Source organism: Neomonachus schauinslandi, chromosome 2 (genome assembly GCF_002201575.2).
Source record: "Neomonachus schauinslandi chromosome 2, ASM220157v2, whole genome shotgun sequence".
NCBI classification, from domain to species: domain Eukaryota; kingdom Metazoa; phylum Chordata; class Mammalia; order Carnivora; family Phocidae; genus Neomonachus; species Neomonachus schauinslandi.
In genome coordinates, this window is record NC_058404.1 from 167,035,507 (window position 1) to 167,062,111 (window position 26,605).

The 26,605-nt window shown below is 39.1% G+C and overlaps 1 protein-coding gene across 1 annotated transcript in view; it reads left to right on the plus strand.

The window, feature by feature from the left end:
* The first annotated feature begins 1,277 nt into the window (after positions 1–1,277).
* Positions 1,278–26,605, plus strand: part of KCTD8 (potassium channel tetramerization domain containing 8) — a 234,448-nt gene continuing 209,120 nt past the window's right edge. Inside the window, exon 1 of the mRNA XM_021701691.2 lies at positions 1,278–2,256. Coding sequence (XP_021557366.1) covers positions 1,278–2,256 — 979 coding nt within the window. The remainder of the gene's footprint in view (positions 2,257–26,605) is intronic.

Sequence of the window (26,605 nt, forward strand, 5' to 3'; positions counted from 1 at the left end):
TTAATGAAGGCACTGATCAGGATTGGAAAGTAGGACAGGGAGTAAGTTTCCTCCCTGGTTGCGTCTTTTCCTCCATAAACATTTATTAAGCATTTTCTATGAATCAAATAATGAAAAGATGAGAGAAGAAAACAGTTACGTTACGTACAATCCTTTGTTAATTTTGTGAACCGAAATCAGATTTTAAAGATTCTTCAGTTATGCGTATCGCATGCAGTTAAATATGCAATCATGACAACTGATTGCAATAGAGGTTCGGGCATTTCGCCCTTCACTTCAAAAACTATGGTAAAAGCGCCGCAAGAGATTCACAGCCATGTAGTCTGCAATCACTGCTCGCACGCCAACATTTGTAGTAATTTCAGATTAGGAGCCTCGCATTTTTGTTATAATCCAAACTTTCCTACCTTCTCCCTGATGCCCACTGCTCCCTGCTCCACTTCCCACCTCAATGCAAGAGTACCTCCCCGCCCCGCCCGCCCCAAACACCCCCTTTCCTCCCCAACCAAATTAATTTTACTGGGCGAACAGGGAGAAGAATAAGGAAGGAAGGTAGGGAAGACGGAAGAGAAGGAAGAAGGGAGGGACGGAGGGACGGACGGCTGGAAAGAATGAAATGAATGAAGGAGAGACGCTGTCCTTTTCCCGGTGTTTTCGGTTCCCTGCTCGCTCTCCCCGCCGGTTGCCAAGTAGCATCTCCTCCCAGCTCGGCCCCCGCCCCGCCCCCTAGCGTCGGAGCCCGCAGCCAGCGGCTGGCGCCTATCTCTTTAAGTGACAGCTGTGGCTCGGGTCCCAGTCCGGAGCTTGACGTCAGTGCCGCCGCCCCGGCTGCGAGGAGTAGTTAGCGCCACCGTCCGCGCTCGGAGCTGGCTGCGCGCTCGCAAGCTGCTGGGGCGGCGAGTTTTCTTTGCTCCGGCCCCTCCTCCGGCCCTCCCCGCGGGGAGCCGAGCGGCCGCCTAACAGCCTCTCGCAAGTCTCTCTCACACTTCCCCGCCGTCACCCCAAAGGAGCAGCCGCTCCTCCTCGCGCCTCTGCCGCCGCCGCGGCGCCCGCGGAGCTCTTCTCCCGCGCTTCGCTCCCCCGATGGAGCCCGGGCGCCGCCGCCGCCGCCGCCCCGAGCCCTGAACGGGGACGCCCCGGCCGAAGGAACGTGCCGCCCGGCACGAGGGCGCACCAGGCACACGCCAAGGCCGAGGGCCGCCGAGGGTGGAAGGCGCGGGCTTCGGGAAGGAGAAAGTGCTGCTCTCCCGGGTCACTTGGCCGGCGGCGGGGGGACCATGGCTTTGAAGGACACGGGCAGTGGCGGCAGCACCATCCTGCCCATTAGCGAGATGGTCTCCTCGTCCAGCTCGCCGGGCGCGTCTGCGGCCGCCGCCCCGGGGCCCTGTGTGCCCTCGCCCTTCCCCGAGGTAGTGGAGCTCAACGTGGGAGGCCAGGTCTATGTGACCAAGCACTCGACGTTGCTCAGCGTCCCGGACAGCACTCTGGCCAGTATGTTCTCGCCCTCCAGCCCCCGGGGCGGCGCCCGACGCCGAGGAGAGCTGCCCAGGGACAGCCGGGCGCGCTTCTTCATCGACCGGGACGGCTTCCTCTTCAGGTACGTGCTCGATTATCTGCGGGACAAGCAGCTCGCGCTGCCGGAGCACTTCCCCGAGAAGGAGCGGCTCCTGCGCGAGGCCGAGTACTTCCAGCTCACCGACCTGGTCAAGCTGCTGTCGCCCAAGGTCACCAAGCAGAACTCACTCAACGACGAGGGCTGCCAGAGCGACCTGGAAGACAACGTCTCCCAGGGCAGCAGCGACGCGCTGTTGCTGCGTGGGGCGGCCGCAGCCGCGCCCTCGGGCCCGGGAGCGCACGGCGGCGGCGGCGGCGGCGGCGGCGGCGGAGGAGGCGGCGCGCCGGACAAGCGCTCGGGCTTCCTCACGCTCGGCTACCGCGGCTCCTACACCACGGTGCGAGACAACCAGGCGGACGCCAAGTTCCGGCGTGTGGCGCGCATCATGGTGTGCGGGCGTATCGCGCTGGCCAAGGAGGTCTTCGGGGACACGCTCAACGAGAGCCGCGACCCTGACCGGCCGCCCGAGAAGTACACGTCCCGCTTCTACCTCAAGTTCACCTACTTGGAGCAGGCTTTCGATCGCCTGTCCGAGGCTGGCTTCCACATGGTGGCGTGTAACTCCTCGGGCACCGCCGCCTACGTCAACCAGTACCGCGAAGACAAGATCTGGAGCAGCTACACCGAGTACATCTTTTTCCGTAAGTTCCCGGTCTCCGCATCTCCTACTTCTCCCCGCCCCTTCGCCGACCCGCGGCGGGTTTGAGCCCGGCTGGAACACAGACGGGGCCGGTGTCCCGGGCGGGAGCTGGTTAACTAGTAAGTGCGAGGGGCTTTCCCTGCACGGCCCCGTCACGCTGCAGACACAATTTACGGTTTCGTCCCTTGTGATCTCCCTTTCGATTCCCGTCTTCTTCAACTCGAGAGCACGCAATTCCCAACCAGTCCTTCTTAACTTCATTGATTTTGCCCTCTCACCCTGCCCTGCTCTTGGAGGCGCTGGGCTCCCTTCTGCCGAGGGCGGGGTAAGACGGGAGCCCAAAGCTGCGCGCATAGGTCCTCTTCCTTCTCTCTGCTTCCACGGAATTCCTGGGGGTTAACTTATGTGGGTCTCAGAGGTGTCCCTACAGAGGGCAGTTTGGCATCGAGGCATTACGGCGCACGCCAGGATCATCTCCAGTTGGTGCCTGTCTGGCGCAGGAGCTTACAATTACGGGTGTTTTCGGAAGGGGGCAACGAGAGAAAGGGCCACCGTGCCTCCTGAGCTGCCTAGGGGGCCGGGGCGTGAGAGCAGCTGGTGGGAAAGAGGTGTCCATCGACTCACAGAAACCTCAGATTTCCCCCACGCCAGTTGTCAGTAACTGCTGGGTGTTCTGAACAGCGGAGGGTGGAGGGAACTGGAGTTTGGATGTTTTCTGCTGTCAGGGTTGGAGATTAGGAACGGACGTTGTGCGTGTGCGTGTACGTGTGTGTGTGAGTGAGATTGTGTTTCCTTTCTGGGCACCTCAAGTGTGAAAGGGGGATTGAGTCCACTTTCCCAGAGGGGAATGAAATGCCGTGGTTTTCTGAAATGAGAGAATGAGGGTGAGGATCCGGAAAGCATTTGGCATGGTGCTTTTTGTAGTGCGCTTCCGGAGGGGGCTCTGTGGATCAAGTTCAAGGACTACACCAAATATCACTGGGGCTGGGAGGATGGGCTCAGCACAGTAATCGGTGACGCTTACCAAATGAGGAGGGCCACAACCAGAGAGCTATTTGACAAATGAAAAGCCAGCTGGGATGGCAGCAGGAACATCATTTGGCAAACGTTTGTTCTTTGGCAAAACACAAGAAGCTTTAAAACTTGCATGTAGAGTTAGGGAGAATATCATTGACAGCTTATGATAGAAATAGACCAGCTTTTTTTTTTTCTTTAAAGATTATTTATTTATTTTGAGAGAGCGAGAATGAGAGAGAGAGAGAGAGAGAGTACATGAGTGGGGGAGGGTCAGAGGGAGAAGCAGGCTCCTCGCCGAGCAGGGAGCCCGATGCGGGGCTCGATCCCGGGATTCCAGGATCGTGACCTGAGCCGAAGGCAGTCGCTCAACCAACTGAGCCACCCAGGCGCCCCAGAAATAGACCAGCTTTAATTGTATCTATTTCTTTTGGTAATTCACTCACTGGGAACTAGACAATTTATTGCACTTTATTTTGACTTGAGAAGTGGAAAGGACTTTTTTTTTCTTTTTTTTGCACAGGTGCAAGCTTGATTGGGAGGTGCTCATTGTATGTTCTAGTAACCTTGGAGATATGGTGACACAACACAGCACACAGGGCCTTAGTGTTAGATTGTCTTTTTTAATAGTGCTGGATTTCCCGTGAAAACCATTTCACAGAGAAGCAAAGAAAGTGCATGTTGTAGTGGTAGATAAAAATCTAATTGTCTTCATTATACCAAGGTATTATCTGTTGCACAGTAAAAAGGTTTGATAGAAAAGTAGCCTAAAGGAAGGTGGTATTTTATTGCTTACATAAAATTGGGATCCCTTCCATAGGTATTAAGTAATTAAAACATTTTTTAGCATCGCTGTTTACATCTTATCCTTTATCAATGGGACCTTTTTTGCATTTTAGCTCTTAAACATTTATGTCATTCCAACATGGGTGTACTTCCAGGCATTTTAGAAGATGAGATGAACTTTTGACTCTCTTTTGGCTAGAGGTTTTTGTTAGAGAAGATAGGAGCATAAGTGCTCAGTGGTTAAGATTCTTGCATTTTGCGATCTTTCACACCGTTGGCCTTTCTTTTTCCCCTAGAGAGTTGTGGACTTGAACATGTTTATTTTGTTTATAAAGAGAACATAGGTTGTCTCTGAATTTTGAAAACACGTCCTTAAAATACTTTATTGCAGTGGGAAACTCATGCAATTTAACTAATAAGGTAATTTGAGAGATATTTGGAATTTAGGATATTTAACTTCTGGAGCCAGAAGAAGTGTTAAATAAAATAAAATATCTGTATTACAAATAACTATGTGCAGAGTACTCACATAACTAATGAGCTCTGAGCTTCATTCATAAAAGTCCTAGAAATCTAAGCAACCCACGGCCTTCTTCATTGATTATTCTGTGGGGGAAAATACACAATCCCAGGTTAAATAATGTTCTCCTGAAGTGGTATTTTAGTCATTGACTAACCAAATGTAATATAAAACCTATTTGTGATGTAAAATTTATCTTGAATCCTATTGTGTATATGCATTTATTTTATGTTTTGTATAGATTGTAGCATATTTTCACAGATTATTTTGCACAGGATTTCTTTTAATATTGGTGAATGAAAATACACTGTAAAGTTTTTATATTTCCATTCCCTTCAGCTTAAGTAATGATATAAGTATACAGAGTATAATTATTTTGTTTAGCAGTCTCTATTTAAGAAAACTATTCAGTGTTATTCATAAAAACAAAATTAGTGAATGAACTTGTTTGTCCACTATGTTTTAGAGGTAGAAGGAGGTTGTATTATTTTTTATTTCCCCTTTGACACAGTTTTTTCAACAAATATTTATTTTAGTGTGTAACATGTATCAGTCATTTTAACCCCTTTAAAAATTCTGGCTATGTGTGAAATCAGCAGCATAAAGATGCTCTGAAAACTATAGAATTGTAGTTTATACACTGGAACATCAGTTTCAGCTCCTTACTCCCTCTCCCCCTTTGCCCCTGAATTTCTATATAGATGGGAAGAGAGTGGCAAATGGTTTGGTAATCCCAGACACTGCCATTGCCAAATGTGTGATCTTGCTTAAATTACTTACTTTTTCTGAGTCTCCATTCCTCTACCTGTATTACAATGGGGGTTATTATAGTTCCAATTTTTTTTTAAGATTTTATTTATTTATTTGGCAGAGAGAGACACAGTGAGAGAGCGAACACAAGCAGGGGCAGAGGGAGAGGGAGAAGCAGGCTCCCCGCTGAGCAAGGAGCCCGATGCCAGACTCTATTCCAGGATCCTGGGACCATGACTAGAGTGGAAGGCAGACGTCTAACTGACTGAGCCACCCAGGCGTCCCTATAGTACCAGTTTTATAGGATTTGAGAATACATGTAAAGTCCTTAGACCAGTGCTTGACATATAATAAAAGCTTAACAAATGTTAGTGGTTACAATTATAAGTCATATTATACCAAGTCTATTATTCTTGTCAATATTAAATTTTTTTTTTAATTTATTTATTTGAGAGAGAGAATGAGAGAGAGCACATGAGAAGGGGGAGGGTCAGAGGGAGAAGCAGACTCCCTGCCGAGCAGGGAGCCCGATGCGGGACTCGATCCCGGGACTCCAGGATCATGACCTGAGCCGAAGGCAGTCGCTTAACCAACTGAGCCACCCAGGCGCCCCGCCAATATTAAATTTTAACTTTGTTACATACTAGTAGAGTTGATTTAATTATAAAGTTTATTAGAAAATTATTTTGCAATTCAGTGATAACAATAAACTTTCAAAAGTTTGACATGACCAATTTAATAACAAGTTCTTTCTTGGAACTTGGGTTTTTCAGGCCAAGTTCAAGTCACCTAGGTTTGCCGGTCATACTACAGTTAGTTTTTTGGGTCAACTCCAACAGAACTCTTTTCTCATTCAGGGCCAAGAAGTGTTTTAATGCTCTCTACTAGGACTTGAAAGTTTGGTAATATTTTCTGACAAACACTGAGCTAGATTCATTATCTCCTTAAGTGCTGGTATCCAGGTCATTGGGTTCCAATGCTCAAGGTTATATACAGGCTATTAAACATTTAATACCAACTTCATTTGGCTGGATGGACACTTTTATCTATTCTCAGTGTTAACTCATTATTTTACCAAGTCTTTTAGACTCTGCAACCTATACTAATGATATTACCATTCCATATCACTCTTTTAATACTGAAGATTGTCTTTTCTTGAAGGAAAGCAGAGTGATTTCTGTGCTTTTTGTTTTTTGGGTGGAGGGTGTCTGTTAAGTGTGCTTGTGGCTGTTTTTAGCTGTATCTAGAAGACAAGGCATTTTATGTTGGCATTGTACTACATCGACAATAAATAGTTATAGGCTTGGCATGTGATATGTAGACTACCCATAGTTAAAATAAACATTATATATATCCTTTATTTCTCACAATCAGGTGTTTACAGAATGGTAGTACTGCTCTTATTTCAAGTGCTTCCAGTTTTGTACTCCATAGGTTGGTTGAGTAATATTTGGTGTGAAAGTATACATTTCTCCAGGATGCACTTGATATACTTTAAGTTTGGTGTACATTTTTTTTGTTGTGACATATGAGAGTGCCAGATCTAGGAATTAATGCTATTATTGAACTGGGCTGTGAATTCTGATTTGTCAAAATGGATTCTTATATCTACTCTTTCAAATCTGTTCTGATTTACTTGACTGTGTTGGGTTGAAGATAGCTAGTTGAGTTGAAAATATTCAAATAGCTATTTAGTCCTATGTTAGCAGCCCTGTTGTATTCAAAGCTTTCTAACAAACATCTTCAAAAAGTTATCTATTTAGATGCATACCTTTATTTTATTTATTTATTTTATTATGTTATGTTAATCACCATACATCATTAGTTTTTGATGTAGTGTTCCATGATTCATTGTTTCTGCATAACACCCAGTGCTCCATAAGAACGTGCCCTATTTAATACCCATCACCAGGCTAACCCATCCTCCCATCCCCCTCCCCTCTAGAACCCTCAGTTTGTTTTTCAGAGTCCATCGTCTCTCATGGTTCCTCTCCCCCTCCGATTTCCCCCCCTTCATTCTTTCCCTCCTGCTATCTTCTTCTTCTTTTTTTTTTTTTAACTTATATTGCATTATTTGGTTCAGAGGTAAAGAATTTTATAAAAGAAAAGTAAAATTAAAAAAATCACCAACAGTAACTGCTAATAAAATCTTGATTTATTTTCTTCCAGTCTTTTTTCTATGCATTGTTGTTGTACTATACAAATGGTTTGTATGCTGTCTTTGTTTTGTTTTGTACATTTATTGTACTTATTGACATTTCCCCCATGACATTAACATTTTTACTGACATCTTAGATAATAAAAGTATAATACATGCCCTTTACCACAGACAGTATTATAAATAAATGTTGATGTTAAATACTTTCCCTGTAAGCTTAGAAAAAAGTTGATTTTTTTTTCAAAATACAGAATGTGTAATAAAAAGAACATTTACTGTATACCTAATTTTTTGATGTGCTTTATACACATTACTTATTTACTTCTTCCTTGAGCTTGGTTCCCTGATACTCCAGTTAGGAAACTATGATTTGAAAAGGTTAAATAACATCCCTGGGTCATAGACCTATATGGGGCTGTGATGGAATTTGAATAGTTATTACTTCAAAGCCCTTCCTCCTAAACATATAAAAACTATACCTGTTTCATGCAATTTGACAAGTATATTTCAATGTCCACTGTGTACTTAGAACTTAGCTCTATAAGCAAAAAAAGGTAGTGTGAACTATGTATGAATGAATCAAATATTTCTACATTAAATTTCCATAAGAATACAGTATATATATATTTTATGTCTTTATTTGATAAAAGGGTTAATTTTTATTGCATAAGGCTACCATATTTATGAGTGTTTTTTAAACTAAAGAAAACAAACCATTTGACTCAATTCAGGACTTTTTTGGGGGAACAAGTAATATTTATAAGTTTGATAAACTGGCTTAAATTTAGACAGTGCTAAGGTAGTCGCATACTCCTTTTCTATAGAAAATTCATTTTCACGTTGTGTATTAGAACTCATTTTATATGTTTATATGTTCTTTTCTTAGAAGGTGGCATAATGAAGAGGCTATTTTAGTTGAAATCAATTTTGTTAATTACATATAGTCTGTTGGTTCTGGATATTGGTTAATGACATTAAATTTTATACTTAGTATAATTAAGTTCAAAACAGTATTAAATACCAGTTGGGTGTTGAGATTGACTCTCCCTCTCTATATATAATCTGTATATTATATGTATTGTATATAAATGTGTATTTGAAGTATTTGGAAAGTAGCATTTTAGATTATCCTTCAATTTATATTTATTTACAGGTGTCATTTTCAAACCCTTGTTTGAATTAACTTCAGGGTATTTGAGTAAACTGTCAGCATTTAGTAGCAGCCACTATCCTGCAAGACATGCTGGTGGCTTTTCCAGTCGAGTTCATTCTTTTAGTAGTGAGAGGCTGTGCCATCGGAGGTTTTGAAAGGAGTTGCCTAAAGATGAGAATAACTGTATTCATAGGATTTCAAAGTTACTCCAACAGATTAACTGCTTTACAAGTTCTAAGGGTAATGGTGAACCTCTCTAGCTGCTGACTTGATATACATGTCTTGTGCCTATCAGCTGTAAACTTCCCATCATTCACTTTTGTGTGGGAGCATTTCATGAAATCTAATTATCCTACAAGGCTAGTTGTATTTTGCACCTTCAAAAACAAAAATAGATGAAGTATTTTATGCTGAGCTTGTATTATTTACAAGGTTGTATCCTAACCCATTGGGTTTAAGTGTATTCCTTGGTATCATAGTCATGCAACACTGAGTGACCCTTGCTGTAGAATCCTTTTGCATTTAGTCTCTGCACTTGCCTAGGTGAAGAGTCCATACTGCATTTCCTACAATATGTAATTTCCTTTCTCTCTCTTTATTCCTTTCTTGATAGATCCCATTTTTCCTAACTTTATTGAGCTATAATTGATATGCAACATTTAGTAAGTTTAAAGTATACAACATGTTGATTTGATACATTTATATCTTGCAGTATGGTTACCGCTATAGCATTGGCCAATACCTCAATATCCCATAATTACCATTCTTTTTTGTGGCCGGAACGTGTAAGATCTACTTTAACAACCTTCAAGTATATAGTACATTATTGTTAACTATAATCACAATGCTGTGCATTAGATTCCCAGAACTTAATCATCTGGTAACTGGAAGTTTGTACCCTTTGACCAACATCTCCCCATTTCCCCCATCTGTCAGCCCTTGGTAACCACCATTCTGTACTGTTTCTACAAGCTTTTTCTTAGATTCCATGTATAATTGGTATCATAAGGTATTTGTCTTTCTCTATCTGACTTATCTCACTTAGCATAATGCCCTCAAGGTGTGTACATGTTGTCACAAACGGCAGGATTTCTTTCTTTCTCTTGGCTAAATGATATTCCATTGGATATATACCACACCTTTTGTATCTGTTCGTCCATTGACGGACACTTAGGTTGATTCCGTATCTTGGCTGGTGTGAATAGTGCTGCAATAAACATGGGAGTACAGATATCTCTTTGAGATCCTGTTTTCCTTTCCTTTGGCTATGTATCCAGAAGTGGCTTTGCTGGATCATGTGACAATCTCATTTCATATTGATCTTCTGCATGAGTCCTCTCCTTGAAAATTGACACCAAGTCTTACTTTTGTGTTCTCAGCTCCCAGTGCAGTGGCTAGTACACATTAAACACTCAACAAATACTTGTTTTTTGAAAAAGAATGCAAATTAATGAATGAACTAGATATGTTGGCGGTTCCATTAAGGTAGTTACTGAATTAAGATTTAGTATCACTTCAATTTATTTATTTATTTATTTTAAAGATTTTTATTTATTTGAAAGAGGGAGAAAGAACAAACAGGGAGGAGGGGCAAAGGAAGTGGAAGAAGCAGGCTTCCCGCTGAGCAGGGTTGCATCCCAAGACCCTGCAAGGGCTTGATCCCAGGAGTCTGGGATCATGACCTGAGCCAAAGGCAGCTGCTTAACCAACTGAGCCACCCAGGTGCCCCATCACTTCAATTTAAAAAGAACTTATTGAGCAATTACCAGGCTACACCACCATGGGACAAGACATACAAATATGAATGAAAGAGGCCTTGCATTTAAATGGTGATCTCAGTGAACTTTGTGTAATTATGAATTATGTTACTAGGTATGAGTGTATTAGCAAGAGGCATGAGTAAAGACGTGAGAAGTTGTTACACAGGCACCTATAAAGAATAAAAATAAGTAAAATGTTAACAAAAATAGAGGCAGATTAAAATAATGTTATAAATGAACTTGTTAGCATTGTAAACGTACACACAGATCCCCACACACATTTATTTATATTTAAATGATATGAAGAATGTTGGGCAAATGCTCTGTGCTGCAACCTATCTGCAATCACATTGCTGAGTACTTGCCTTTCAAAACATCTTAGATGTAGAGTGGCTGCTACCTCCAGACATAGTCAGACCCTACTGAGGTGTAATATAAGGTCAGGAATTATTTGACTGTACTGGTAGGTATTTACAAAGGTGAGGATCTGGTTAATTCTATATTGCAATCTCAACTCTTAGTTTTTAAAAGTTACTTTAAAATACACTTAACAGATATTGCTATTTTATGATCAGTATTGCAATATCAATTTTACTTATATTCATTAACCTTGTGTCAAGATAGTTAATAAAAATAAATCAACTTTGCTGGCAATAACAGCACACACTTCATGATAATGGTAGGATGCTCATTATTTCAGTGTTTATTCACCAAATTTAGTTCAATGCTTGTTCAGCAGTTAACTTAGAATGCTATTTCCACCATATTGTAACCATTCTCACATTAAAATCTATTTACATTGGGGAAAAAAGTAAGCTAAATACAACAGAAGAAAATAATAAAAAAATATATATAGTGTCGAGTCTCTTCAACAAATGGTGTTGGGATAATTGGACAGCCACATGCAGAAGAATGAAACTGGACCATTTCCTTACACCACACACAAAAATAGACTCCAAATGGTTGAAAGACCTCAGTGTGAGACAGGAGTCCATCAACATCCTAAAGGAGAACACAGGCAGCAACCTCTTCAACCTCAGCCGCAGCAACTTCTTCCTAGAAACATTGCCAAAGGCAAGGGAAGCAAGGGCAAAAATGAACTATTGGGACTTCATCAAGATAAAAAGCTTTTGCAAAGCAAAGGAAACAGTCCACAAAACCAAAAGACAACCGACAGAATGGGAGAAGATATTCGCAAATGACATATCAGATAAAGGGCTAGTATCCAAAATCTATAAAGAACTTATCAAACTCAACACCCAAAGAACAAAGAATCCAATCAAGAAATGGGCAAAAGACATGAACAGACATTTTTCCAAAGAAGACATCCAAATGGCCAACAGACACATGAAAAAGTGCTCAACATCGCTCGGCATCAGGGAAATCCAAATCAAAACCTCAATGAGATACCACCTCACACCAGTCAGAATGGCTAAAATTAGCAAGTCAGGAAACGACAGATGTTGGCGGGGATGCGGAGAAAGGGGAACCCTCCTACACTGTTGGTGGGAATGCAAGCTGGTGCAGCCACTCTGGAAAACAGTATGGAGGTTCCTCAAAAAGTTGAAAATAGAGCTACCATACGATCCAGCAATTGCACTACTGGGTATTTACCCCAAAGATACAAAAGTAGGGATCCGAAAGGGTACATGCACCCCGATGTTTATAGCAGCAATGTCCACAATAGCCAAACTGTGGAAAGAGCCAAGATGTCCATTGACAGATGAATGGATAAAGAAGAAGTGGTATATATATACAATGGAATATTATACAGCCATCAAAAGGAATGAGATCTTGCCATTTGCAACAACGTGGATGGAACTGGAGGGTATTATGTTGAGCGAAATAAGTCAAACAGAGAAAGACATGTATCATATGACCTCACTGATATGAGGAATTCTTAATCTCAGGAAACAAACTGAGGGTTGCTGGAGTGGTGGGGGGTGGGAGGGATGGGGTGGCTGGGTGATAGACACTGGGGAGGTTATGTGCTCTGGTAAGCACTGTGAATTGTGCAAGACTGTTGATTCTCAGATCTGTACCTCTGAAACAAATAATGCAATATATGTTAAGGAAAAAAAAAAAAAGAAGAAGATAGCAGGAGGGGAAGAATGAAGGGGGGGAAATCGGAGGGGTGGATGAACCATGAGAGACGATGGACTCTGAGAAACAAACTGAGGGTTCTAGAGGGGAGGGGGGTAGGAGGATGGGTTAGCCTGGTGATGGGTATTGAGGAGGGCACGTTCTGCATGGAGCACTGGGTGTTATGCACAAACAATGAATCATTGAACACTATATCTAAAACTAATGATGTAATGTATGGGGATTAACATAACAATAAAAAATTTAAAAAAAATATAGTGTCGACTTTTTGTCACCAAAATAGTGAGTGATTTAACCATTCAGTTGTGTCACTTCCATTTCTTTCACAAGTTAAAATAGCCAAAGCTTGAGCATAGATGGAATTCAGAATGTATTACTCTTTCTCATCATTTTGTATAATTAGACAGCTATAATTTCTGTATGAGGAGAATAGGAAGAGTAGTAGTGTGTTTAGGGGGAGACAATCCCAGAATCTGCTGGCTCCCACTCCGAAGAAGTAAAAGCCTTGAACACTATGAATAGTTCAGTACTTCTTGGTCAGATTCCTTGACAAATTCTGGATCTAGCTTTGTTATCTTAGGAAAATAATTTAATCTCCCTCTTGAAGGGAAAGTGAGGGAAACAATAATACTCATAGGTTTGTTATGAGGATTAAATGAAGTAATCCATATAAAACACTTAGAAGAATAATAGGCACAAATTAAATGCTCAATATAGGTTAGGGCCTCAGATCATGTAACTAATCCCATTTCTCTACATTATTAATTCTCAGCACCAGATTTCTTCTCTTTTTCTTTTTGAGGTAATCAATAGCAAATACCTATTTAAATTGCTCTGAAAAGGTCCCATCATCATTAGTGAAATTTTACAAAAAATACTGAGCTAGTAAGTATAAAATCAATGTCAAAATATTATTAAAATAAGTTTATTCTAGTTGGTTCCTCATTGCTTAGGAGAAAAATGTACTTTTCTAGGTTTGGTGCTAGTCACTGGTCAATTTTGACACAATTAAGAATATTGTTATTCACTGGTTATTGTCTAAACTATGGCATGTATTTAGGCAAAGCACCTCTTAATCATACTCCATATTTATATATCTGGTGAATGCATTTAGCTTTGATTTTTTAGCAATTTTGTGCAAGAGAACAAATTGTCACAGAGCCAGGTGGGCTCAAACATTGCTCAGAATTTGGGCACCTGGCCAAAAATTTTAGGCTAGAAATTGGATTTAAATACATATTTCTACAATTTTGAGAAAACTGTGTTAACTTTCAACTCATTAGTTCCTATTGAAATTCTGCTACGCATTTTGAATATAAGCTTTTTAGTTGCTGAAAGTCCAGGTATTTGAAGAAAGCAGAGAGATCTAAGGCAGATGCTCACAGCCATTTAGAAGTAACTCTCCCATATCCATTTAGAAGTAACTCTCCCATATTTCGACCTCTTTTCTCCTGGTTGGTGAAAACTGCATCTAGGATGTCTCTGTGGGTGGAGGGTGAGGATTCATACATATAATTCCAGTGATTTCTGTATTTTTAAGTTTAAGGGGCATAGTGTGTTACTTTGATACATTTATATATCGTAATATGATTGCCCATGTAGCGATATTTATCACATCATATAATTATAGTGCAATATTATTGTCTGTATTCAATATACTGTGCCTTAGATCTCTATGGCTTATTTACTGCTGGTTATACTTTGTACCCTTAAACATCATCCTCTTAGTGCTCCCTCATACAATCCCCTGGTAATCACCATTTTACTCCATTTTTTTACAGGTTTAACTTTTTAAGATTCCACATATAAGTGATATCATACAGTACTTGTTTTTGTTTGACTTATGTTGCTTAGCATAACATGCTCAAGGTCCATCCATGTTGTCACAAAGAGTAGTATATTCTCCTTTCTCATGGCTAAATAATACTGTACTGTGTGTATGTACCACATCTTTTTTATTTATGTATCCATTGGTGGACATTTCCAGACATTTCCATCTCTTGGCTCTTGTGAGTAATTCTGTGATAAATATGGGCATGGATATATCTCATCAAAATCCTGTTTTCATTTCCTTTGGGTATATACCCAGTAATGGAATTGCTGATTGTTTGGCAGATTTTTAATTCTTTGAGAAACCTCCATATTGTTATCCTTAGTAGTTGGACCAATTCACATTCCCACCAACAAGGTATAAGGGCTCCTTTCTCACCACATTCTTGCCAACACCCGTTGTCTCTTGTATTCTGGGTGATAGCCGTTTAACAGATGTGAGGTAGTATCTCACTGTGGTTTTGATTTGCATATTTCTGATGATTTGTGATGTTGAGCATTTTTCATGTGCCTGTTGGCCATTTTGATGCCCTCTTTGGGCATCTGTTTGTTTTTTGTTAGTTAACTGAATTCTTTTTGTATTTTTGTTATTAACCCCTTTTATAAGATACGCAAAAATTTTCTCCCATTCTGTAGGTTGGTTTTTCATTTTATTAATTTGTTGTTGTTGTGCAGAAGCTTTTGAGTTTGATGGAGTCCCATTTCTTGATTTTTGCTTTTGTTGTTTGTGCTTTGGGCATCACATCCAAAATATCATTGCCATGACCATATCAATGAGCTTCTTCCTGTGTTTTCTTTTCATTTTCTTAACATGTAAAAAAATACTGAAGTATAATTGACATACAATATCATATTGGTTTCAGGTGTACAACATATTGATTTGATAATTCTATACATTACTAGATGCTTATCACAATAAGTGTAGTCACCATATGATGTTATTACAATATTATTGACTATATTCCCTGTTCTGTACTTTTCATTTTGGTGACTTCTTTATTTTATAACTGGGCGTTTGTAACTCTTAATCTCTTTGATCTGTTTTGCTCATCTCTCACCTACATCCCCTCTGGCAACCACCAGTTTGTTCTCTGTATTTCAGTCTCTGTTTGTTCATTTGTTTTGTTTTTAGATTCCACATGTAAAGTGAAGTCATACAGTATTTGTCTTTCTCTGTTTGACTTATTTCACTTAGCTTAATACCCTCTAGGTCCATCCATGTTGTTGCAAATGGCAAGATCTCATTCTTTCTCATGGCTGAGAAATAGTCTATTGTGTACTTACCACATCTTGTTTATCCAATCATCTATTGATGGACTCGGGTTGCTTCCATATTGTGGCTTTTGTAAATAATGCTATAATAAATATAGGGGTGTGTGTGTCTTTTTGAATTAGTGTTTTTGTTTTCTTTGGGTAAATATCCAGTAGTGGGATTACTGGATCATATGGTATTTCTATTTTTAATTTTTTGAGGAACCTCCATTCTGTTTTTCAGTGTTTACACCAATTTACATTCCCACCAACAGTGCACAGGTGTTTCCTTTTCTCCACATCCTCACCAACTCTTGCTATTTCTTGTCTTTTTGGTACTAGCCATTCTAATAGGTGTGAAGTAATATCTCTTTGTGGTTTTGACTTGCATTTCCCTGATGATTAGTGATGTTGAGCATCTTCTCAAGTGTCTGTTGGCCAACTGTGTGTCCTCTTTGGAAAAATGTCTATTCAGATCATTTGCCCATTTTTTAATCAGATTTTTTCTTGGTGTTCAGTTGTATAATTTTTAAAATATATTTTGGGTATTAACCCCTTATTGGATATATCATTTGCAGATATCTTCTCTCATTCACTAGATTGCTTTTTTGTTTTCTTGATGCTTTCCTTTGCTATGCATTTTTTTAGTGTAGTCCCAATAGTTTATTTTTATTTTATATTTTATTTTTAGTATAGTTGATGCACAATGTTACATTAGTTTCAGGTGTACAACTTAGTGATTTAACAAGTTTATACATTACGCTGTATTCACCACAAGCATAGCTACCATCTGTCCTGTTACATTGCTATTATAGTATCATTGACTATTCCTTATGCTGTGCCTTTTCTTTTTGCTTTTGTTTCCCTTGCCTGAGGAGACAGCCATAAATATGTTGCCAAGGCTGATGTCCAAGAGATTGTTGCCTGTGTTTCATTTTAGGAGTTTTGTGGTTTCAGGTCTCACATTTAGGTTTTTAATTCATTTTGAGTTTATTTCTGTGTATGGTGTATGAAAGTGATTCAGTTTCATTCTTTTGTATGTGGCTGTCCAGTTTTCCCAGCACCATTTGTTGGGGAGACTGTGTTTTCCTCATGGTGTATTCTTGCCTCTTTTGTCATAGATTAATTGACTGTATAGGTGTGGGTTCATTTCCTCTCTATCCTTTTCTATTGATCTATGTGTCTATTTTTGTGCCAGGACCATACTGTTTGGATTACTACACTTTTGTAATGTATCTTGAAATCTGGGAGCTTTGTTCTTTCTCAAGATTGCTTTGGCTATTTAAGGTCTTTTGTGGTTCCACACAAATTTTGGGATTATTTGTTCTAGTTCTATGAAAAATACTATTGGTATTTTAATAGGGATTGCATTGAATCTGTAGATTGTTTTGGGTAGTATGAATATTTTAATGATATAATTCTTCAAATCCATGAGCCTGGTATATCCTTTCATTTGTTCGTGTCGTCTTCAATTTCTTTCATAAATGTCTTATAGTTTTCAGAGTATAGGTCTTTCCCCTCTTTGGTTAAATTTATTCCTAGATATTTTATTCTTTTTTGGTGTAATGGTAAATGGGATTGTTTTCTTAATTTCTCTTTCTGCTACTTCGTTATTAGTGTAAGTAATGCAGCAGATTTGTGTATATTAATTTTGTATCCTGCAACTTTACTGAATTCATTTATTAATTCACATACTTTTTTGGTAGAGTTTTTAGAGTTTTCTTTATATAGTATCATGTCATCTGCAAATAGTGAAAGTTTTACTTCTTCCTTACCAATTTGGATGCCTTTTATTTCTTTTTCTTATCTGATTGCTGCAGCTAGGACTTCCAATACTATGTTGAATAAAAGTGATGGGGGTGGACATCCTTGTCTTCTTCCTGATCTTAGAAGAAAAGCTCTGTTTTCCACCATTGAGTATGGTGTTAGCTGTTGGTTTTTCATATATGGCCTTTATTATGTTGAGATAAGTTCCCTCTAAACCCACTTTGTTGAGATTTTTTTATCATGAACAGATGTTGAATTTTGTCAGGTTTTTTTTCTGTATCATCTACTGAGACGATCATATGTTTTTTATATCTCATACTAATTTTTGATTATGAATGTCTAGGCATGAGTGTGTGTGTGTGTGTGTGTGTGTGTGTACACATGAGAATTCTTTGGGGGAGCATCAGTATAACTCCATGGCCACTGCGGGCAATTAAAAATGTTTGCCCTCTGACCTGTGGTTGAATAATGACATTTGTTTTAGAAAAATGCAATATTGTTATTGATCTTGACCTTTTGTTGAACTTGCCTATTTAGAGATAAACTCAGTATTTTGAGTGTTATAATTTTTTTGGTTTCTCTATTACACCTGAATCCTTATGAGAAATTTTACCACTTGAAGAAATGAAAAGTCTATTCAATAGACCAGGTGTTGCTATATTTCTTATAGATGTTGCCTATTCTCCATGAAGAAATCCTCTAGTCAAATTAAAATGAAGACTTCTCCTAGTCACCTTTGACAGGTATTCCATAATTAAGATTGAATTTGAATTTGAAATGGTTAGTTGGTATTCTTTTTATTTCAGTCAGGTGGACCTGTGATGTGTTGATTTAGCATGATTCACAGACAGTGATAAAAAGATACATATTTGTTTTGTAACAAGAAGGTATGGAACTTGTTAACAGTTGTTGATGTTGCTGGTAAATGGAATCATGGATAAATATGCTAGGAAGTCCAGCATGGAAGATTCTGTAGCTTAGTATAATTATTTACATTTCTTCTATGGAATGATGCATTTCTGTGTCATAAAAGGACCATTACAATATTTCAGTTTTTAATTCTTGTGTTAGCATGTTTGGATTGTCAAGTAAACTTAGTTATTTCAAGCTATCTGCTTTATAGCTACTACTGTCAAGCCATATTTATCATAATTATAATTTGGTACTTAGCATTCATACTGGGAAGCGTAATAATACTCAGTATTTGGTAAAACTAAAAAAACAAACAAACAACAACCAACCAACGAACAAAAACAAAAAACAATAACAAATTTACTCCACAGTTTCAGTACAAACACTAGGCAATAATGGCTATAATTTTTATTAAATTGTATGCAGTATCTTATGGGTTCTATTGTGTCTCCCCAAAAAGATAAATTGGTATGCTAATCCCCAGTACCTCAGAATATATGACCTTATTTGGAAACAGGATCTTTACAGAGGTAATCAAGTTAAAATGAGGTCATTAGGATGGACCATAATCCAGTATAGCTGGTGTCCTTATTAAAAGGAAAAACATGTGGACAGGGGCGCCTGGGTGGCTCAGTCGTTAAGCGTCTGCCTCCAGCTCAGGTCATGATCCCAGGATTCCGGGATCGAGTCTCGCATCGGGCTCCCTGCTACATGGGAAGCCTGCTTCTCCCTCTCCCACTCCCCCTGCTTGTGTTCTCTCTCTCGCCGTGTCTCTCTCTCTCTGTCAAATAAATAAATAAAATCTTAAAAAAAAAACTTTGGACAAAGAAATATAGACGTGCATGCACCCTGCGAGAACACCATATGAACATGAAGGTGGAGATCAGGCTGATGAATGTACAAGACAAGGAGTGCTATAGATTGGCAACAAACCATGAATGTAGGAGAGAACCGTGGGACATATTCTTCCTCATGGCTTTCAGGGAGAACCAAGCCTTCCAACACCTTGATCTTGGACTTCTAGCTTCCACAATTGTGAGATAATAAATTTTTGTTGTTTACCCATCCTGTTTGTGATACTTTGTTACTGCAGCCCTAGCAAAGTAATATATTCATTTCAGACTCTTCATATTGTAATAAATCTGGGAAAAGTTTGAAAATACAATGATTTTTAAATGCCCTCTGTGTTACAGAGGTTTTAGTTACAGATAGCAGACTCCACTCTAGATAATTTAAGATGGAAAAAACTTATTATTAAGTTTTTTATTATTATTATTAAGTTTGCATATGAATATTTTACTAGCCTTTCTCCCAAGGGGGAGACCTCAAGTCTCATCAGCCCTGCCTCTGTTTTGGGCGATGTGCAGTATGTTGTATGAGGTCTGAATGTGATTTCTTGTGGAATGCTCACTTGTGAATTAATATATGACTATATAAGTTATTTGCTCTCTGTGCATCCATAAACAATATCAAATAGGATACTTGGATGACTTCAGTAAGAACTTTTGTTTCAAGAATGGGAGAATGTGGAACACGCAGCATCCCAAGTCTATAGCAAATCCCACTATGCAGACAGCAGAGACTCTCTTTCCTGGCCTTAGAATACATTTCTTAAGACTATCTGGTAGCACCTGGTTCTGCTATTGAATAAGACCCCCTTGCCTATTGTCCTTTACGGTCCCATTCTTAACTTTCTGCTAGACTCTTTCCTGTTCGGTGTCTTCTGGGGCCACATCTGAAGGAGGCACTGGGTAGTACACCCTGTTTGCAGCCACGCAGACTTCAAAGTGCACTTCTTTGCTTCGCAGGTCAGAGAAATGCGGGCTGCTTTAAGGGTTAAAGAGCCTCGGCTATTGATGGCCAGTCTTGCAGTTTCTTTGGCAAAAGAATTCCTTCAAAATTGTAATGTACTTTTGGTCAGTTTCACAAGTGAGTTAAGATCCATCAAAATCGGTGTCCTAATCATTTTGTCTCTTTATTTATTTATTTTGAAAACTTTATTTTGTGGCCTCTGTGAGTCACTCATTTCAAATAATGTGTGAAAGAGTTATACCTCCTGCTAAAGCTGCAGTTTTGTAGTTGTTTTTGTTGTTGCTGTTGTTTTTGTTTTTGTCTTGTTTTGTTTTGTTTTTAAAGATTTTATTAGAGAGAGAGAGAGAGGGTGAGAGAGAGTGTGCACAAGAAGGGGGGAGAAGCAGAGGGAAAGGGAGAAGCAGGGAGCCCGACGTGGGGCTCAATTCCAGGACCCTGAGATCATGACCTGAGCCAAAGGCAGACGCTTAACTGACCCAGCCGCCCGGGTGCCCCGTTGCTATTGTTTTCTTAACATAAATTTTCATATTATGAAAATTTTAAACATAATGAAAAAAAGAATTGTTGAGAAAAATTCCCATATATTCATCTTCTAGATTTAGCAATAATTAAAATATCACTTCATCTCTCTGATTTTATTTTTGCTAAAGCATTTTAAAGAAAACCCAAACCATTGTTATTTCACTCCTACACTTTAGTATCTAAAACAAAAAAAGAGGATGTTTCCTTATATAGCCACTCTTCCAATTTCAACTCTAACAAGACAAATAATATTTTTTGTCAAAATCTGATGCATAATCCACAATCATATTTCCAAGATGGTCTCAAAGATTTTTTAATAGTTATTTTTTTTTTGAACTTGGGGCTGTTATGTGCCTGTCTCAATATAGGATAGCTCGTCCTCTCTCTCTTTTTCTGCCTCTGTCTCTATTTCTTTACGTATAATGCCATCAATTTGTTTACGGAAATAGGGTCTGGTGGCCTAATTATTAATGCCTTGTGTTCTGGATATGGTTGCTTGCTTTCTTGTGACCTCATTTAAATTGTGCCTTTGTCTCTACCTTTTCTGTAAATGAACATTAACTCAACCTTGATTAGATTCAGCTTTTTTTTTTGGCAAGACTATTCATAGGTGATTCTGTGTAACTCTATTAATATATTAGTTCATAGGTGACTATTCCACAAGTGTCAGGTTGTCCCATTTTTAATGGTAATTAATCTGCAGATGTGTCAGTCTGATCCCTTCATTGTAAGTGCCCAGGAAACATTGATCTAATCATTTTATATTGATGACCATTGCCTGATGCAGCTATTATATTAGGGGATGCCAAAATTGTGATTTTCTTATTTTATCATTTCTTCCATATTTATCAGGTGGAATTTTATAATGAAGAACTTTCTCTCAAGAACTACTTAAAATACAATTCATAGAGGAAAGGCAGGGAAAATGCATAATTCTTTCTTATTTGTTGTCATTTTCCACAGTAAGGAGTTGGTTCCTGAGTAACTTCCAGTAATATTCAGGGAGTCGTTACTATTGTTTTGGTCTTTGGGGGGCTTCCCTTTTTCATTTCTTCCTGTTGTTGTTGTCCTCATCCTTGTCGTTCTTCTCCTCCTTTGCTGCTTCTTTTCTCAATCTCTCCCCCTCCCTCCCTCCCTCTCTCTCTCTGTCTCTGTCTCTCAAGTGTAGTTGTGAAATCATGGATATTTTATGTATTTAAGCATTTCTGTCAATGACATTTGTTACTGCTATATGCTCAAACTGCTCAGTCTTTGACCAACGAGAGGCTCAGTGCTCTTTTGACGTAGCCCCTTAGGTCCTTGGAAGATTACCTCCCCTTTTGTGGCCACATCTTTTAACTGTTTCTGTTTCCTGTATGGAAATAGCTAGATTTGTCAACTCTGTAAGTTTCCAAATTCTAAGACTCTCCTTCAAATTCTCTTTTGGACTTCAGGCAAAGAGAGGAAAGAGCACCTGTTTTAGAAGAGATGGGTTCTCTTCTGTCTCTTCTGGAAGGTTTCCTAGGTGGGTCTCTCTTACAAGGCTTTGCTGAAAGAAGCAGGAAGCAAACACTACATACTAATATTCTGAAATGTCCTAGCATTTTATCTCATGCTATAGCTTTAGTTGGTATGTGTCTATGTTCTTAGGTATAGCAGATCATAATTTGACCAAATGGTCATCATCACATAATGGTTGTTGTCAGCTTTCCTGTTGGTAGCATCTTTATCCTGGCACCAACCACCTGACTGCCTCCCTGCTACAATAAACCAGTACCATAATTTATGTTTTGTTATTGCAGCAAAGAACTGTATTCTCTAGTATAAGACCTATTTCTAAGCTACATAAAACCAAATGCATTCTAGTTAGTTTAAGCTGAATGGGATTTATTAAGGATATGCATATCTTGGAATCATAGGAAGAACTGAAGACATGTACTTTAGGTTGAGCTCATAGGAAAGACTTCAGATTACACTGGAGAACTTGAGGAATATTTAAATTATGGAAGTATGTAGTTTCAAAATATGTATGTTAGAATCTTCGATAAATGAAAATCTGCTAAATCATTAGACAACTGTCTCTGTAGTTACGCTAAAGTGTATATGGATTCTGGTGAAGATTAGAGAAAATCAGAGGCTAACTTCTGTCACTTTCTAGTTTATTGATTTAATGAAAATGACTTAAATACTTTGAGATTATTTCTCCATCTCTTACCTGAAAAATGATCTAAGCATAAATGAGATAATACTTGTCAGGTGTTTTTAGCATGTTGGTTGAATTGCACTATGTAAATTGAACCAGAAGTAACAAAATATAAGTTTCTTTGAGTTAAAATATGAGGAAGAAGCTGGTTAAAGCACTAATGCATTCCCCATAACAGTCAAGATACAAGCTGAGGCTTCTACTCTAGCAACTTGCCAGATGAAAAACTTTTGCCTGGCATTGGAATGTGAGTTTAAATTCATGAGGTGCAAGATATAGGGCAGTTGTAGGGAAATTACGGGCAAAAATAATGCCTATACATTGTAATAAATAATCTTCCAAAAGCCCATGAATCATAGCAATTACTACGTTCCTTTCACTATCCAGAGAAATTCACTGTTAATCCTGATGTGGATGTTTCGGCTAGTCCAGAGTTAAGGGGATAATTTCACATTAGACATGTTCTCCCCTCTGCGGAGTGAAGTCTCACAGTGTGTCTGACAGTACTATTTCTTTCTTTTTTTTTAAATTTTTTTAAAGATTTTATTTATTTGAGAGAGAGAGCACACCCATGCGTGTACACAGGGGCATGAGTAGGGGGAGCGGCGGCAGGGGAGGGAGATGGACAAGCAGGCTCCATGCTGAGCACTGGGCACGGAGCCCTTCATGGGCTAGATCTCCCAACCCTGAGATCATGACTTGAGCCAAAATCAAGAGCCAGCCACTTAATCGACTGAGCCACCCAGGTGTCCCTCTTTTTTTTAATTTTAATTCTAGTATGGTTAAGTACAGTCTTCTATTATTTCCAAGTGTACAATATAGTGATTCAACAATTCTATATATTAGTGCTCATCGTGATAAATATACTCTTAATTCCCTTTACCTATTTCACCTATCTCCCCACCCACCTCCCCTGCCTCCCCTCTGGTAATTATCAGTTTGTTTTCTGTAGTGACAAATCTGGTTTTTGGTTTGTCTCTTTTTGTCTTTGTTCCTTTTTTTTTGTTTTTTGAATTATACATAGGAGTGAAATCATATGGTATTTGTGTTTCTCTGTTTGACTTCTTTCACTTAGCATAATACTCTCTGGATCCATTCATGTTGTTTCAAATGACAAGATTTTATACTTTTTAATGGCTGAATAATACACACACACGCACACACACACGCACACACACACACACACCACATCTTCCTTATCCATTCATCTATTGATGGACACTTGGGTTGCTTTCATAATTTGGCTATTGTAAATAATGTTGCAATAAACATAGGGGTGTATATGCATATATCTTTTTTAATTAGTGTTTTTGTTTTCTTTGGACAAATACCCAGTAGTGGAATTAACTGGATCTTATGGTAGTTCTATTTTTGATTTTTTGAACAACCTCCATATTGTTTTCCACAGTGGCTCCACCAGTTTGCATTTCCACTAACATGAGAGCTTCTTTTTCTGCGTATCTTCACCAACGCTTGTTGTTTCTTGTGTTGTTGATTTTAGCCATTCTGACAGGTGTGAGGTGATATCTCATTGTGGTTTTGATTTGCATTTCCCTGATAATGAGTGATGTTGAGCATCTTTTCATGTAACCATTGGCTATCTGTATGTCTTCTTTGGAGAAATGTCTGTCATGTCTTCTGCCCATTTTTAATTGGATTATTTCTTATTTTGGTTTTGAGTTGTGTAAGTTCTTTATATATTTTGGATACTAACATTTTATCAGACATGTCATTCGCAAATATCTTTTCCCATTCAGTAGATTGTCTTTTAGTTTTGCTGTTTTCTTTGCTGTGCGGAAGCTTTTTTATTTTGATGTAGTCCCAATCAGGGAATGTGTTGGGGGGAAATCTGGAAATGTAGGTAGAGGAGAGATAATACAGTACATTGTATGTCAGGCAAAGGGTTTTAAACCCTGAAGGGATGTGATCAAATATGGAGTAACATATGGAATTGGGGAAACCAAAGTTACTTGGTTGGCTCGTGGTTGTTGGAAAGGTTCAGGCTAGAGATCAGCTGGTGTGTTCTAGAAAATATAGGGAGTAAGGAGTAAATTCTAGTGCTGTGTAGGTGATAGAATCAATTGAACTGTGGGAGGAAAGAGTTAAAGTATCTGGTAGTCATCCTATGATTAATTTATTCCCTTTACCAGTAAGATGCCTTGGGAAAAAGCAAAGAAGTCAGGTGACTTGGTCTAATCTTCTTGTTAACTGGCTCTCCAAGTGAATAGATAAATGATATTTCTAGGAAGAAAGATCTTCTGTAGTGAAGGACTTTGCCAGATGACCTTGGCTAAAGGATGACTTATGGTAAATAAGTAAAGAATCTATAAGGCATGGCCCCCACATAAGCTATTTATTTCTCTGGGTACCTTTTTTGAGTTCTTCATTGATTATTTGGAGGCAGAGAGTAAATATCTTATGTCAGAAATAAGGGACTGGGGAGGCACAAGGGATGTCCCAGACCACTCTTTCTTTCACCTGTGCCTCTATTTTCAAAATTATTAGTTAAGTCTGATACTCTAATCTCTCTTTCATGGGAGTCTGTTAAGATTTTTTGATCCTGTGTCAGGAGCAGCTCAGACTTTGTGACCTAATGGATGTAGGTGAGAGAGAGAAAGAGATATAGAGGATGACTCCAGAGTTGGTGATGGCCTTACATGAAATGAGGCATCCTGGAGCAGTGAGGACCTGCCCTTCTCCTTAAGGAGAATATGATGAGGTCGGTTTTAGACCTTTTGAATTTGAGTTATCTGTGTAATTTTCAGGTGGAGATATCTCATACACCGGTACTGGAGATCAGATGATCAGTAAGTTTGGAGAGGCAGAGAATGTGCTGAGGCTGTTGAAGGTAGATAAAGAGCAACCTGGAAAATGATACTGAGAAAGGTCAGTTGGACATTGGAAATATCATAAGAGAGAAGTGGTTGTAGAATCTATGGGAAAAACAAGTTTTAAGCACAATAGTGTAAATGGTACAGAGGGTTGACCATAGATTAAGACTGAAAACATCAGTTAGATTTACCAATTAGTAGCTCCTCAGTGATTTTAGAAATAATTAAAGGAAATTGTAAATTTGTAGTGGTAACAAATTGTGTGACTGGGAGGTAGTCTCTGGTGTGGATACAGAAGTAGAGAGGGTAGATAATGGGATTCACCCAGCCTTGTGGATGCTTAGTGTGGGTCTTATGAAAAATAGAGCAGAGCTAGTTAAGGATGCTGATGAAAGAGGAATTGATAGAACCAGTTGCTTCTTCCAGGATGTGTAAAAACATCAATAAAGCTATGATAGTCTAAATAACTTGTAGTAGCATCACCTGGGATGTTGGCTAAAATTGAATATTTGTTCCCTACTGAATTAGAATCTCTAGGGGATGGTGCTATAGAATAGTCTTCTTTAAGCACTTTCCAGATTAACTTTTAGCAACCTGTTTAATTATAAACAAGTGGGTTCTAAGAAAAATTATGATCTTGCTGAAATACTAAGTGAAAAAACAGGACAGAGATCTGTATGCATAGAATGCTGTTAATTATATTGAAAAAGATGCAAGTCAATGTTCATGCATTAAAAAGGCTAGAAGGAAATGCCTTTAGTTATTTCTAGCTTGTAGGACTTTAAGTAACTTGTATTTGTTTTTTTCAAGTCTTTTAATTATAGCTTATACTCTTTCAGAATTAAAGATAAATTATAATTATTAAAAATTGGTAGCTAATAAATGATGTATTTCTACATACTGGATTAGAGATACAGATACAGAGAGATAGAATACTGTCTTAAAGAGGCTGTTTTAATAAGGATGGAAGGAAGAAAGAACATCAAAGCATTTTATATC